Here is a 15,986-nt window from a genome sequence, read left to right on the forward strand (position 1 = left end):
ATTTGAGAAAGTAGGTTCATTCTTAGACATAAAATACAAAATAAACTCACAAAATTAATATCTTTTTTTCTCAAATTAGAATAAAAAACCTCAAAAAAAAAAAATAATAATTCAATCTTTAAATAAACTAAATTGAAATGAACAATACATATACCTAAAAGAGCTAATTATGACACCTTGAGTAGTGAAAATTTAACAATTTTAATCTTCAAAAATTTTAAGAGAGAATAACATGAGAAAGAGAAAGAGAGAGTGAAGAATTTGCAGATAAAATCATAAAAAAATAGGTAAAGCTGTGTAGAAAAACACTGGAAAGAGTTTTAAACTTTTAATATGATGTGGGCTTGGAATATATATATATTAATAACAAGTTTTTTTGTATAGTATGTATAATAATTCTTATTTTTTTGAAATTTGAAGGTGCGTCTGGGTATATATGTTAATTAACAATTTTTTATGGCCTATATATTAATAATTTTTTTTTTTCAAATCTGAGGGTAGGCCCAGGCCTACCGTCAAAGGGGCTGAATCCGCCCTTGCGCGGAGGTCCCCCTCAACAAAAATCTTGAGTTTGCCACTGGTTCCAATTCTGTTCAAGTCAATCGGTTCTCTCAGGTTAGTGCGAATTTTCGTATCAACACTTCTATATAATCAATACAACATATTTTAGCAATATGAAATAAAATGAAAAACAAAAAGATGTCTTATTTAAAACCCCAATCATGAAACCCCTTCTCTCTCATTTCTCTCTTTGTAATGCACCATGTTGTTATTCTTATATAGAGAGAAGCATTTTTAGTTCTATTTAACCTGAAATGATTAAGGACATGAATTTTTATTTATTTATTTATTTTATTTTTTGGTTAAGGATACTTTTGGAATATATTCAATATAGATGGGACGAGACCTATAATTCAAAGGATTAGAACATGTGGCCAAAGTTCAAATCCCTCATCGCCCACAACCAGTCAAAAAGGGAGAGAAGGATTCCTCTAGGGATAGGAAAAAATATATATATTTTTTTACATCATTTTAATATTATAACTCTTGTCTCAATTGTAATAAGTTAACTTTAATCATTCTCGTGATGTTAGACGATCATATTAAATGAGTACATCTTTATAAATTATTACAATCCTGTACTACTAATATGATATCCTTAAAATTTTATTGGGTTTTTCTATCTTTTGTATCATCGTCGAAGAAAGTTAAACAAGCATAATCAAAATCTTAGATGACAATTAGATGGATAATTTAATAAGATTGGTGGGTAATTTTTTTTTTTTTTTTTTTAATTGTGATTTCACTAATTCATGCTAGATAGTGGTTTGTTGTTTGTTAATTGAATTGATGGGCCTGTTTATGTCAAGTTTGGGCCCAAATAATAGTTGGTAAAATCCATTTTTGACATTTTCTAAACCATACTATTATCAATTCAAAGTCCATGAAGAGATCTCACATACTAATTATTTAAATAAAATCTATTTAAATTTTAATAAAAAATATTTAAAAATAATAATAATCTCACGTGTTTTAAGTTAAAATATAGTTTGTCTTTTAATTAATTATTTGTGACATGTTGGGTTGTAACTTGGAATTGGTCTAGGCAAAAATAAATGTTAGTCAAAAGAGAAAAAAAAAAAAAAAAAAAAAGTAAACACATCACATGATGATTATGATTTGATCATACGGTGGTGGGTGATTACATGTGCATCATGTGATGCTCTTTAGTTGTTATTGCATGATATCATTTATTTTTGAGAATTTGTCAACCTCTCTTATCTACCCCAATAAACTATAATTAATTAATTATAGTTTATTGGGGTTAATTAATTAATTAATTATATGCCCTACATTGCTTGCCTAATCCTCCATCAAACTAACCTCTCAATAGTTAATTAGGTCACCCATTCAACAATTTCAATCCAATAATACTATTTTTTATTATTAAAATATATACATATTCTTTATATCGAGGAACTAGATCTTTTAAATTAAATTTTTAGTTTAGAACAATGAATAAGTAAAAATTAAAATAAAAATATAATAATCTTTTTTTAATACCATATAATTTTATTATAGAGTTTTTAAAATTAACGATATGTAAAAATGATAAAAAAAAATTTAAACGAGAAAGATTTATGTCCATGTTATTAGTCCAAACTTATACTTTTTAGTTGTCGAAACAATCTTTTAGCTATACTTTATGATCAACAACAAAAATGTGACCCATTCTGGGTAGTCCAGATGGTTAGAGCGAATTGATGATAGTGTGGATAGATCTCGAGTTTGATTCCCCATCTGAACATCCACGATTTAAGTGGGGGTTGTGGGTTTGTGGCGGAGGATTGTTGCACCAATCTCCTCCAAAGATTAGTGGAGATGCATGTAAGCTGACTCGAACACATTGATTAAAAAAATAATAATAATAAAACAACAACATAAAAAATGTGATGAAGAATCGAAATCATTACACTTAGAATATTATTTAGCAAAGAATTAAACGTTTGATAAATGTTTTATGTTTTAATTTTATTTTTAGGAGAAAATAAGTTATTTAAGTTTATTAATAAAATAGTGCACAAAAAAATAATAATTCTTAATTAAAAGTAACTTGAAAATTATCCCCTGTTGTCGGCCACAATACCAACAATTATTGGTGGAACGCATTTATCAAAAGACTAAAGAACAAAGTATACACTTCCGCAATATTAATAAAATTATTATTCAATGATAATAAATAAATATATTAGAGATATCAAATTCTACCCATATTTTTATTTTATTTTTAATTTTTCAAATGTTATATTAGGTGGGTGTTTGGTGTTAAGTGGATCGATTTAAATGATCATATTATTTTGACCTATATATATATATATATATATATATATATATATATAATATATATTAATAATACTATACATACATTATTTTCATACAACATTTCTCATACACATTATGTGACAAGATATAATTAGGTGAAAGTTTATTTTAACTTTAAATTAAGCAATCATATCTTCCACTAAGGTTATATGGGAAATGTTGTATGAATGATATATGTATAGTTACTATATATATATGAAAAATGATATCCTTACAAAGACCCATATAAAAGGGCTACAAAGTGACATCATCCAGAAGAAAAACAAAGAAAAAACGAAAAAAGAGAAAGAGAAAGAGAGAGAAATCATGAAAATCAAGGGTGAGGATTGTCTTTGTATACCTCCTTTGTATGTATCTTTGTAAAACTAACATTATTCTTATATATATATATATATATAAGTGTTAAGTGGAGGTCGTTTAAATGATCATATTATTTTGACCCATATATATATATATCTTGGATTTTAATATATTTTTTAATTAAGTGTGTGAAATTAGGATTTTGTTTTTTGTTTTTAATTAATTTTCAAATTTCTAATTGCTTTTTACTTTTTATGAAGTTGAACTTTCAAATTTCTAATTTTTCAAATTTTTTTTTAATAATCTCAAAAGTATATAATATTTTCTGATAACGGTCAATGTATTTCAAATTAAACGATCACACCAAAAAAAAAAAAAAAAAAAAAAACTCATTTTAACTTATTATAGTTTAGAAACTTTAAATATATTTGAACCATCAACTAATGATATATAACCTCAATGGATTGGTCCGACCAACAAAGAGGTTTGCTCTCTTCTTTGAGTTCCCATGTTCAAATCTTGGGGCCACCTACTATAATAATATTGTGGTTTACTTGTTCTTTTGGGCTTATAAGATGTTCAATGAATCTCGAAGATTAGTTGAGGTATGCGCAAACTAGTCTGGATACTCCGATTATTAAAAAATAAAAAAATCTAATGATACATAAGTAACATAATTAGAGGTTAAACCTAAGAACTTAGTAAAGGCAATTAAATTCAATCATGTTGGTATAATAACTTACTTCTCAATATCACTTTTTGACTAGAGAAATGATGTTTATAATAACAAGTGATCCAAACGTGGTGGGTTTTGAACTTTTGATGCTTTTGGTTAATTAAAGCAAATATCTCAAAAGTCAAAAAATAGAAAAGGAAGAAATTGTGCTTTAAATTAAAGTCATAAAATGGCAACCCTATGTTCCTTAAATTTATTACAACTTTATGAATATATTGTTTTAATTTTGATACACAACCAATCTACATATCAAATTCAATATATTTGTCGTTTGTTTTAAGCTCATACTTGCAACGATTTATTAGCGGGAACTGATTTTTAGCCACTATTTAATTTATCTAGTAATGCTAGACTTACCGACCCAATGACCGAATTTGACATTCTGACTCACCTTTCCAATTATCCATATCTCAAAATTTAACTCAATATACATGAGTCAGTATGCCAAATCGGTAGTTGAGTCGGTAAGTTTAACATTACTGTTAATTTATCAGTATCCCTCGTTGTTAAATAAACATTTTTTATATATTAAATTGTAACCTTATACGCTTAATCAATTTTTTTTTAACACTAAATTTTTCCTAATTTGAAACTCAATTAGTTTTTTTGGGTTGCATCCTCTTCTCCTTAATTTCAAATAACAATTTTTTTATATTTCATTTTCTTTGTTTTTTTAACTACTATTATTGGGTGGTCAAGTGGTTCGATAGAGACCCTTGAATGTATTACTCAAAAGGTCTTGAGTTTGAGTTCCTCTTCGATTCCTAACAGGGGCGGATTCAGCCCCTTTGATGGTCAGGCCTACCCTCAAGTTTTAAAGAAAAATTATTAATATATAGACCCACAAAAATTGATATTAACATATATACTTAGGCTATCCTCAAATTTAAAAAAAATAAGAATTATTATATATATATCTAGACCCACAAAAAACTTGTTATTAATATATATTTTCCAAACCCATATCATATTAAAAGTTTAAAACTCTCTCCACTTTTTTACTCTCTCGTTCTCTTGTTCTCTTCCTTATGCTATTCAATCTTAAAACTTTTAAGACTGAAATTGTTGAAGCTTTCACTACTCAAGATATCACAATTAGCTCTGTTTTATATTTTATCAATTTTAGGTATATGTACTGCTCATTTCAATTTAGTTTATTTTAGGTTGAATCGTCCATTTTTTTTTTTTTTTTGAGGTTTTTTATTCTAATTTGAGGGAAAAAAACATGGATCTTGTGAGTTTATTTTGTGCTTTATGTCTAAGAATGAACTTGTTTTCCCAAATTAAAACCTTAACTATGTTTTAAAAGATGTTATTCTTCACCCTTCACCCACCACTTTTCTACATTTCAAATATCACCATCCTGCTACTCAAAATAAATAAAGAAATTTGAGTTACTATCTATGTTTATATCAAGAATTTTTATTTATTTATTAATTCATATTAAATGTCAACGCAATGTTGACTTGATTTAAATTTTGGTTGACTTTAGCTTATGTTAGGTCTGGTCAAAGTTATTAAAATTTATATTATAATCTTTGGAAACAAAAATAAAAATTAAAAAAAAAAAAAATTGAAAGAAAGTTTTGCTCAAGGTTTACTTAACACATTTACTCAAATTTTTGCTTCTCATGAATTTATTCAAATAGGAAAGTATTGCGTTGTTGCATTCTTTTTCTTAGGTTCTTGATATTGTATTATTTTCTTTGCTTAAGGTTTCATGATTTTTTTTTAAGTTTTTACTAGTTGTTTAGCAAACAATGACGGAGCCGCGGAAGCCCCCCCTCGACCAAAATCCTGGATCCGTCACTGGTTGCTAATAAGGGTAGCTACTAGAGCTCTTATTTGGCCGGTAGTTTTAGGGTCTCAAGAGATTAGTTGAGATGTATATAAACTTATTTGGACACCTCTGGTCATATAAAATATATATATGTATTTTCCTTTAATATAGATGTATATGTGAGTCACATGGAGGTTTCAAAAAATCTAGGGACAACAACATGGCTCGGCAACCATCATGAGGATCCATGACAGAAAGTTTTGCATGGCCCTGTTGAGTGTTGTCTTCCCATGAACCCTATCTTTAAAAAAAAAAAAATAATAAATAAATAAATAAAAGGACTGTACACAAATTGGCTTTTTTTGATTTATCATGACCTGTAGAAGTAGAATCCATTATTGGAGCTCATGTTCTCTCCACGTGCTGCATGTGTACATACATTCTTTGTCCCTGCATCTCTGTTGTTGCCTTAGAATGATTGATCTTCAATCTCTTAAATTTCAAGTACACAAAACAAAACACAAAATCTCAACAGAAAAAAGAAAGAAAGAAACTCCATAGCTATGTTAATTAATCAAAAGGTTGACAGCCTATACTAATTCTCTTTCTCTCATAATAGCATGTGACTTCGCCATGTTTTAGTTTAGCTTCTATTAGCATTTCTGCTTGGAATTTTGTCTTCCCCAAATGGGACAACAGGCATTATAATCTGAGAAAAAGGCTCATTAAACATGGCATTTTGATATGATTTTATTTACTCATTTAAGTACAAACCCTTCTGAGTTTTGATCTCAAAATGCAATCTTAATTAGATGAAACACAATGATTAACAAGTCCGTTGTTCTTGACCTTTATTTGATTATAACCACCCCACTGTTAGCTTTAACCTTCCAGAACTCAACCTTTCTTTATCTTGCAATCTCAAAAATTGACATGATAATTGAAACTTAAGTGTGGTTTGTTCGCGAATCTTTATTACATACCGTAAAGAAGATAGTGGAGTTCCATCCCATCACCACTTTCTTTAAGTTAATCAATCTCTTTAGAAGGGTAAACTGTTATTGTCTTTATACATCATTTATTTAATATAAATTCCTCAAAAACATACTACAAGTTTCATAATTTTGAATTGGTTACTAAGAGAAATACTACTGGTGAAATTTTTTGTTGTAGTTTATTAATTGATTTAAGTTCTCATTCATTCGTTCGTGACGTAAGATGTTATGTATTAATGCGGTAAAATCGTGAATCTCGTAAAAACTTATTGATTAATTTATTTTTTGCATAAATCAAGAAAATTATGTGATGCAACTAACTGAAATGATGAAAACCAACAACATATTTTGGCACAGTGAATAATTTATTGAAGACACAAGACAGGCTTAAGAGGGGTAGTTCAAGAGTCATACGAGGAAGGAGATACGTACAACTAAGACAAAACAGTGTTTAATAGGAAAGGTTGTTAAAGGTCGGTTGGGTAATTTATTTACAACCATTTTCTTCATATATTTATTTTCAGTATTTTATTTATCTTTACATATAAATAAATGTTCAACTCTCATCAACAGTCAAGTTGTTGAGTCTTCTTATTCCATTTCCACCTAAGAACCTTAAGCCAGCCACATTAGCTGGTCATATACACAAAGAAAAAGTCTCAGAACACGCCAAAACATAAGCAAGCTCTAGTCTTTAAAGTCTTCTGGAGGTGGATAAGGAGATGGAGATATGAATTAAAGCATGTTTGTTCATGGATTTGTGTGTTTTTAGAGCTGAGTTGTGTTAAAGGGGGGAAATTTGATTTTTTGGATCTGAATTTGGGGTTTTTGAGCTGGTGGACTTGAGATTTTAGATGCGTTTGTTTTGATTTGGCTCTTGATTGGCTGTTTTGAGGAGATAAAAGAGGAGCAAAATGAGTTGGAAGAGTAGAGGAGGAGGAGGAGGGTTTGAGTCAGCTTCAAAGAATGCAGTTTCAAAAAAATGGACTATTTTGTTTTGTATTGGTTGCTTTTGTGCAGGGATGCTCTTCTCTGATAGGTAATTTTTCTCATTGTTGCTTTTATGCTTTCTGTTTTGAAATTCTTGAACTGCACTTCTAGCTTGCATTTGTAATTTGCTGGTAGTGTTTAGTTTATCAGGTTTCTGGTTCTGTTGTTAATTCTGGGAGGGATTGACTTTGATGAAATTTTCGTGTAGATGTGTTGATAATACTTATGAAAAATGATTTCTAATTTCTTTTAATTCCTTGGTTTGGTGGATTCTATGGTTAGTAGATGGATCTGGAATTATTGTTATGGATTCAAAACTGTTCAGAATTTGAGTTTGAGCGGTCGATTGCCATTTTAATCGAAGTTTGAACTGTCGGTTGCTACGGTAACATATCAAACAAAGTTCTTTAACCGTCTGACTGCTATGCTTGGTCACTGCTGCTGTGCTTTAGAGGTGCCGTTTATGAATGTTCTAGCTCTGGGTTCAGTTTCCCTTCTTTGGCAATTCAATTTTTTCCAAATAACCTGCTGCTTATGTATCGGCGTATTGAATTCAGGATCTGGGTGGTTGTTATTTGATAAAAACCAGAAAAGACCCTTGAAGCCTGAAGAGTGATGGAACTCTTCTTTAATTCTTTTGGCTATTTAAGGATTTACCATCACAATATAGTCCTATATCTGAAAATTAAGGAGTTATAACAGTGACAAACAGTAATTTTCCTCACGAAATATGGGCTGTACTTTCTCCCATAGTTGTAATATAGTCTTTCTTTGCTCTTTGGTTTCTCCTTCTGTGTTTCATACTCTAATTATTGAATTTGACTTGAGTTGATTGTGGTTGGCTCACGGTTGTCTACATTTTATAGCATGAATATTTTGTTTCTGTCTATAAGACATACTCATAATAACATGGAACTTTATAGGACATAAGCTTTTATTTACCTTATATGCTTGTGTTGGTAACAGAATGTGGACAGTGCCTGAAGTTAAAGATATACCGAGAGGAATGGGGGTTGAGGATGAAAAGCTAAAGCTGATTTCTGAGGGTTGTGATCCAGTTAGTGTGAGTATTCAATCACTTGAAAGTTGAAAATGTTTTCACCTTGACCTGAATATTTGTTAGATTGTTAACATGTGGGGTGCCTCCTTTCTTTATCTTTTCAGAAGGATGCAAAGCGTGAACCAGAGGACATTATCGGGGAGGTTTCAAAAACCCATCATGCTATACAGTGAGTATATTATAGGATTTATATTCTTTGATTACAGTGATCTTAGTGGTAAGTTAAACTTTTGACTGTATATGAAATGCAGAACATTGGATAAAACAATCTCAAACTTGGAGATGGAGTTGGCTGCTGCAAGAGCTGCTCAGGAATCAATTATTAATGGTTCTCCCTTGTCAGATGACATAAAGATTAGCGAATCAAGTGGTAAAAGGAAATATTTAATGGTTGTAGGAGTTAATACTGCTTTTAGCAGCCGAAAACGAAGAGATTCAGTTCGTGCTACTTGGATGCCTCAAGGTTGTCAATTAGTTACTTGCTATGTTTTTCATTGACCGTACTGTTTTCTTTTATATAATATTTCACATACAGTATTTAATTGATCTGTGAGTAACATTTGAATCTTCTGTATAAAAACTAGGTGAAAAAAGAAGGAAGCTTGAGGAAGAGAAGGGCATTGTCATGCGCTTTGTAATAGGTCACAGGTGGGTATTTCATTTGTGTTCAAATCTGGTTTTGTCGAATAATGTTACATCTTTAATTTGCATAGCTTTCTTTAAAGTAAATTTAAGCCTCTTGTGCTCTTCTGGTCCCTCTTTCATATACTTTATGGAATATGGTTCTTTTCCTATGCTGTTTCCATCATGGCACAGATGCAGGTCACAAATTGTGGGGTTACAGTTACTTTACTGAAAGACGTCTTAGCAATCAAGAAAGTTACTTGGAAAGAGAAAAGTTTTGGAAAAGATGTTTATTGCTTTAGTTTTCTATTATGTATGTGCACGAGGGTCGTACACATTTAGAAAATATAATTAAGAATGACAAAAGGAAAACTTAAACTAAGTATAGATTTCACATTTGAAGGATCTTATGGGTTAATAATATAATCATATTCTTACTACAGACAAATGTCAAGATGGAGAGGTACTGATGGTGTAGATACTGACAGCAACTAAAGAAATTAGAACTTATATAGAGGAGGGTAGCACCACATGATAAACAGAAAAATTTTAATCAGGAGATGTCTCAGAAGCGTTAATGTTTCTAATAGCCAGGAAAACCTAATAAGTAGGTGGTAACATGACTTCAAAATTTAATTTTGTGGTTAATATGGGTGAAAAAGAACAATCTATTCTTAAATTAAAGAAATATCATCATACATGAAAAATGGTCTGGAAGTCAATTGATAGTGACATGAATAAGTTTGTTAGATTTGCAAATTTCAGAAGTCCAAGACCCAGATAGGCTTAAACAGTCTAGATTAGCTTTATATGTGATTGAAAAATTTGGATGTACAGTTTTCCAACCTTTGTGTCATAGTTCATAATAGGTATATATACATTTTCTCGTAGGTAGAATTTTATCAAGTGAATATTGTTTCACCGATCAAGACCTGATAATCAGGCTGATTGTTGCTGATTTTAGCTGTATAAGGCATTGAAGATGACTTATGAAGCTTTTCGTCCTGTAGACACATTTACATTTAATTTTGTACGTCAATGATGTATATAGGGCAGTCTTAATTTGCAAAACCAAATACCTGGTTGATGGATAAAATTTGACATATTTCTCTATTTTTTTTGTTCATCTCAGTGCTACTTCTGGTGGTATCCTTGATAGAGCCATTGAAGCAGAAGATAAACGACATGGTGACTTTTTGAGGCTGGTAAGCTTCTCCTCTCTCTTTCCTTATTCAATCTGTTTTAACAAAAATACTCTAACGCAGATAGTATGAACATTGTCATTATGAGCTGGTATTTATAAAAGAACAATGGCTATACTAAAATTTGAAAATAAATGTGTGGGCAGGAACATGTAGAAGGTTACCTTGAATTGTCAGCCAAGACGAAGATATTTTTTGCCACTGCGGTTGCTTTGTGGAATGCTGATTTCTATGTCAAAGTTGATGATGATGTACATGTAAATATAGGTAAAGAGTTATTTACTAATTTTTGTTTCTTTACTTCTAGATATGCTATATTGGCAAACGTCACCAAAATTGTTAAGTTTTACATGAATCGAAGCACTCAGAAGGCCGCTCATCACTGAAAAATATTTTCCTCCAATTGCTTTAATCAAAGACTGGAAAATATATTTTCTTTTCCTTGTTCTTACATACTGTTCATCCATCATGCTATTGCAGCAACTCTTGGAGCAACTTTGGCTAGGCATCGATCCAAACCCAGAGTGTACATAGGCTGCATGAAATCTGGTCCAGTCCTAGCTCAAAAGTAAGCCAAGAACGTTCTTACTCTATATCCATATGGCCTGTGTTTTGGAGAATTTAACATTTTATCTTTTCGTTTCTATCCGTCATGTTTTCTAATTAGTTTTTCAATGCACAGGGGAGTGAGGTACCATGAACCTGAATATTGGAAATTTGGTGAAGAAGGAAACAAATACTTCCGTCATGCTACAGGGCAGCTATATGCTATTTCTAAAGATTTGGCTTCTTATATATCAATTAACCGGTAAGTTCCAGATCATCTGAATAATAAGTGGTTAAATTCTGTGTAGCAATATACATCTCCTCTGAACCATTTCACTTGTATATCAATTAGGCATATGCTACACAAGTATGCCAATGAGGATGTTTCATTGGGGTCATGGTTTATCGGATTGGATGTAGAACACATAGATGACAGGAGACTATGTTGCGGTACCCCACCTGGTAATTTTACAAACTTACTCTACTGTTGTTCTACTTTCCTGAACTTATTAACAGTCTTCCAACACTGAACTCCATTGATATCATGAAACAAGCAGACTAAAGTCCTGCCAACCATACATGATATACAATCTATTGGATTTGGCCTTTTTGGATAGTTCATTTTGTGTGTGTGATTTAAACTTTGCACAAAGAGTTACAGTTAGATGCTTGGTGAATGTACTGTCAAAATGTGATGCAAAAATCTAATAATTTGGATACTTGCCACAGATTGTGAGTGGAAGGCTCAGGCAGGCAATGTGTGTGTTGCCTCGTTTGATTGGACCTGCAGTGGCGTCTGCAAGTCTGTTGAGAGGATGAAAGAGGTCCACCGGCGTTGTGGGGAAGGTGAGAATGCTTTGTGGAGTGCAGTCTTCTAAACAAACCAAAAACAACATTTCTTCCAAACTCAGGAGGAAGCAAGTAAAGGGCTTGAGGTTGTTTTGGGGATGTTGCTATAGAGAAACCTATGTAATATCGAAACATCGAATGAGACAGATATGCATCAGGCAAGCAGGAGAGATTTTGGTTGCTGAGTTTTCTGCTCAATTTTAGACTAGGAGAGAGACTCAAAAGCAGTTTTAAGAAAGGAGAAGAGTTTGTATTTTAACCATTCTTTGATTGCTCTCTGGGGGGCATTTTGTAAGCGTGCCATAGCTTATGGAACCTTCATAATAAGTGCTGAGAATAGCTTTTGCTGCCTTGTGCTTCATAAATTAGCGGCTTTTTGTGTTGCTTTTAATAGATTTGTACCTTCTTTATGTGATTTGTAAATAAAATAGTGATGAAGATTCCCCCTTTTGATGACTTCTTTTCTTGATCTTTAAGCTTCCATTATGCAGGTAAATAGATTGCATATCCAGTGTGTCAACTCATTTATCTCACCAGTACTAGTAAATTTTACTCTTAAAATGTCAGATTTATAATCTTCTATATTATAATTTCTTTATTTTTATAAGTTATTAGGCTATTTACTTATGAAGAAGTTGAATTTGTCTTAGTGTATATATGTAGTTAGATTTCTTTCTCCCTTGAGCTAGCTTTTGAAAGTGGGTTTTACTCAAACCCAATTTATCATGGTATCAGAACCATTTGTTTGACCCGATGATAGCTTTGGACCCAATGCATGAGGGAGGGTATTGAAATTGAATTTGATACATCATTGAATTAGTAGGTTGTTATGGTGTATATATATAATTTGACTCTATCCTCCATTGAGTTAGTAAGCTTTTAAAAATAAGTTTTACTCAAGCTCACTTTATCAATTTTATGCTCCATGAATTCGGACTTAATTTTCTAATCTTATCAATGGTCAAGTCTATACTTCACACTTTGAAACGGGTTTGTTATCTGATCGGACTCGTGTGACATCCTCATGAAGATGCAAAGTCCCAAGTGCAGGAAGTTTGTCATCTCGCATCTTTAGTTAATGAATTTGGGATGCAGCTTATAAGATTGAGTTCTCATAACTGATTAGATGCGTTTTGGGAGAAGAACACTTGTAACCTAAAAATAAAACTGTTTGTAGTCAAAGATATATACTTGATTAACCCCAAGAGATTAGTCTGACTGTTAATGACGTTATCTCCATTTCTTGAGTCTTTGGGTTCAAACTTTGAGACTACCTACCATAATAATATTGTGACTTATTTTATCTTTTGGACTTATAGGATGTTCAATAGACCCGACAATTAATTAAAATGCGTGTAATTCTTTCTTCGAAGCACTTCGGTTTTCTGACATAGTCGAGCCCAAAATTTTGAAGTGTTTGAAATAATCTGTTCACATTCATCACCATGAAGTAAGAAAGATGCAAGCAGAATAGATATCAGAAACTCATGGCTGAGCCAAGTGTAAACGCGGCCAAGTGTAAACATTGGAAAAACTGAAATGGAAGTCAATTGGCCAACCTGTAAGCATTACTAGGAAAGAAAAGAAAACTTTCAGTGGGCAGTTGAATCAATGATACCATTTCTACTAGATAATACCAAACAAATAGTATCATGATTCCTGCAATGAAAAGGCAGAGCCCCCACTGCCCACTGCTTCTCACTCATCCCACTAAACCTACAACTCCACACCTTATAAACTCTCTCTTTCCATTCCAAGACCTGATAAGATCACAAACTATTTATCTCCACATTCCCACTTTCAGTTCACCAACGTTCTCATCGTTCTTTCACTCCTTTTCTCATTAATTAAACCTCACCAATGCTTAAGCTCCTTGATTGTTCCCTCAGGATCTTTTCCATTCCTCTTAGTGTTGCAACCATTTGGTTAACTGTGACTAACCAGCAGGACAACCCCAGTTATGGGAAACTAGAGTTCAGCAATCTGACAGGACTCAAGTAAGATAAAGTTCTTTCTCCTTCTTTTTTACTCTTATTATAACCTTAATTCATTCTATGCATATTCTAAAAAAATTTAAGAATTGTTCAACAGATTCATGGTCTGCATCAGTGCTATATGTGGTGCGTATGCATTTTTTGCTGCTGTTTCCTCATGGTTCAAATTCTTTGTTTCAAAAGCTTGGATTTTCTTTGCCTCTGATCAGGTTCTAACTCAAAACTTATGAACTAATTCATGTTCTCGTTTGCTAGCGATGTGAGATGTGATAGTAGTCGAGCTAGCTCGCTAACTTTTTTTTTTCTCCATGTGTCTGTGTATGAATGGATTGTTTTGAGCAGATTGTGGCCTACTTGATGGTGACATCAGTGGCTGCAGTGTTAGAGATACTGCGGTTAACTTACAATGGTGATCAGGAAGTTACATGGAGTGAAGCCTGCAGCTCATATGGGAAATTTTGCAATAAAATGAAGATAGCTCTTGTTCTCCATGCCTTGGCTCTTATATGTTTCATCATTTTAGCAGTAATCTCAGCTTATAGATTCTTCAGCCTGTTTGAACCTCCTTCTGTTTCTTCTTCCAAGGAGGTTGAAGAACAAAGGAACTAATCCATAGCTTTTCCTTCAAACAGCTTTATGAGTTCCATGGTGAATGATTGAGCTCTTATACTTTAGACATTTGAATAAATAATACTTCACACAAGTCTATGCTTCTGTTTTGAACAAATTGATCCTCTCGTAAAGATCTATGCAACAATACCAGCTACTGTATGTAAATTGTAAACTGGGGAAATTGATGAAACCCTTTACATAAAAGACAAGCTTGAATAGATATATCAGAGTTCATACAAGAGCAAGTTTTATCAGAAGTCAGAACTTTCACACACCTCAAAAGAGATTGCTTTGTCATGGTACTAAATCATTGGTAATATGTCATTATAAAACTGTAGATAAAATGAAAAAGAATACATGCTTTGCACCTAACACAATTTCACTTTATTAGGCAAGTGGATGGATCATGACTTTGCTTAGAAAAAGCTCGGAAATTTGTCCATCTCACCTACCAAAGATGAAGCACCCCTGCTTTTTCTTTTACCATTTCTTTACTATCATTATATTTTCTCAGTTTTATTTTGATAAACATAATAACATATATAATATATTACACTGTTATCCTGAGGTTTGACGGAATAACATTTTTCCACTTAGTTTTGTGAAACTAATACTGTCACCCCGACCCTCACATAGAGGTTTTGTTATGTGTTGGTNTTTTCCTTCAAACAGCTTTATGAGTTCCATGGTGAATGATTGAGCTCTTATACTTTAGACATTTGAATAAATAATACTTCACACAAGTCTATGCTTCTGTTTTGAACAAATTGATCCTCTCGTAAAGATCTATGCAACAATACCAGCTACTGTATGTAAATTGTAAACTGGGGAAATTGATGAAACCCTTTACATAAAAGACAAGCTTGAATAGATATATCAAGAGTTCATACAAGAGCAAGCTTTATCAGAAGTAAGAACTTTCACACACCTCAGAAGAGATTGCTTTGTCATGGTACTAAATCATTGGTAATATGTCATTATAAAACTGTAGATAAAATGAAAAAGAATACATGCTTTGCACCTAACACAATTTCACTTTATTAGGCAAGTGGATGGATCATGACTTTGCTTAGAAAAAGCTCGGAAATTTGTCCATCTCACCTACCAAAGATGAAGCACCCCTGCTTTTTCTTTTACCATTTCTTTACTATCATTATATTTTCTCAGTTTTATTTTGATAAACATAATAACATATATAATATATTACACTGTTATCCCTGAGTTTTGATCGTAATAACATACATTTTTCCACTTAGTTTTGTGAACCTAATACTGGCACTCTAACCCTCGCATAGAGGTTTTGTTATGTGTTGGTGCCAAAGTCCTACATTGGTTAGGAGATGAGGGTCTTAGTTGATTATATAACATAAGGACACTCTTATCATCCAGAGACACTTTTTCAGGACAAAATCGTA

The 15,986-nt window shown here is 32.0% G+C and overlaps 2 protein-coding genes across 3 annotated transcripts; both read left to right on the top strand.

The window, feature by feature from the left end:
- Positions 1–7,254: 7,254 nt before the first annotated feature.
- LOC116137242 (probable beta-1,3-galactosyltransferase 3) lies at positions 7,255–12,421 on the top strand. Its single transcript, XM_031422927.1, has 11 exons — positions 7,255–7,733; positions 8,651–8,747; positions 8,849–8,913; positions 8,996–9,207; positions 9,329–9,392; positions 10,501–10,573; positions 10,717–10,837; positions 11,051–11,138; positions 11,253–11,378; positions 11,469–11,578; positions 11,846–12,421. The coding sequence occupies exons 1-11, from the start codon at positions 7,609–7,611 to the stop codon at positions 11,992–11,994; spliced, it is 1,230 nt and encodes a 409-aa protein (XP_031278787.1). The 5' UTR covers positions 7,255–7,608; the 3' UTR covers positions 11,995–12,421.
- A 1,228-nt stretch (positions 12,422–13,649) lies between these two features.
- LOC116137235 (CASP-like protein 2D1) lies at positions 13,650–15,586 on the top strand. Of its 2 annotated transcripts, XM_031422914.1 has the most exons (4): positions 13,650–13,962; positions 14,057–14,168; positions 14,302–14,607; positions 15,260–15,586. In XM_031422914.1, exons 1-3 carry the CDS (start codon positions 13,826–13,828, stop codon positions 14,566–14,568), a joined length of 516 nt encoding a protein of 171 aa, XP_031278774.1. In that variant the 5' UTR covers positions 13,650–13,825; the 3' UTR covers positions 14,569–14,607; positions 15,260–15,586. The 2 variants fall into 2 exon arrangements, with proteins under 2 accessions (XP_031278774.1, XP_031278773.1); XM_031422913.1 differs by lacking the exon at positions 15,260–15,586 and having other exon boundaries at positions 13,651–13,962; positions 14,302–14,686.
- The last annotated feature ends 400 nt before the right edge of the window (positions 15,587–15,986 follow it).

Source organism: Pistacia vera, unplaced genomic scaffold (genome assembly GCF_008641045.1).
Source record: "Pistacia vera cultivar Batoury unplaced genomic scaffold, PisVer_v2 Contig321, whole genome shotgun sequence".
NCBI classification, from domain to species: Eukaryota; Viridiplantae; Streptophyta; class Magnoliopsida; order Sapindales; family Anacardiaceae; genus Pistacia; species Pistacia vera.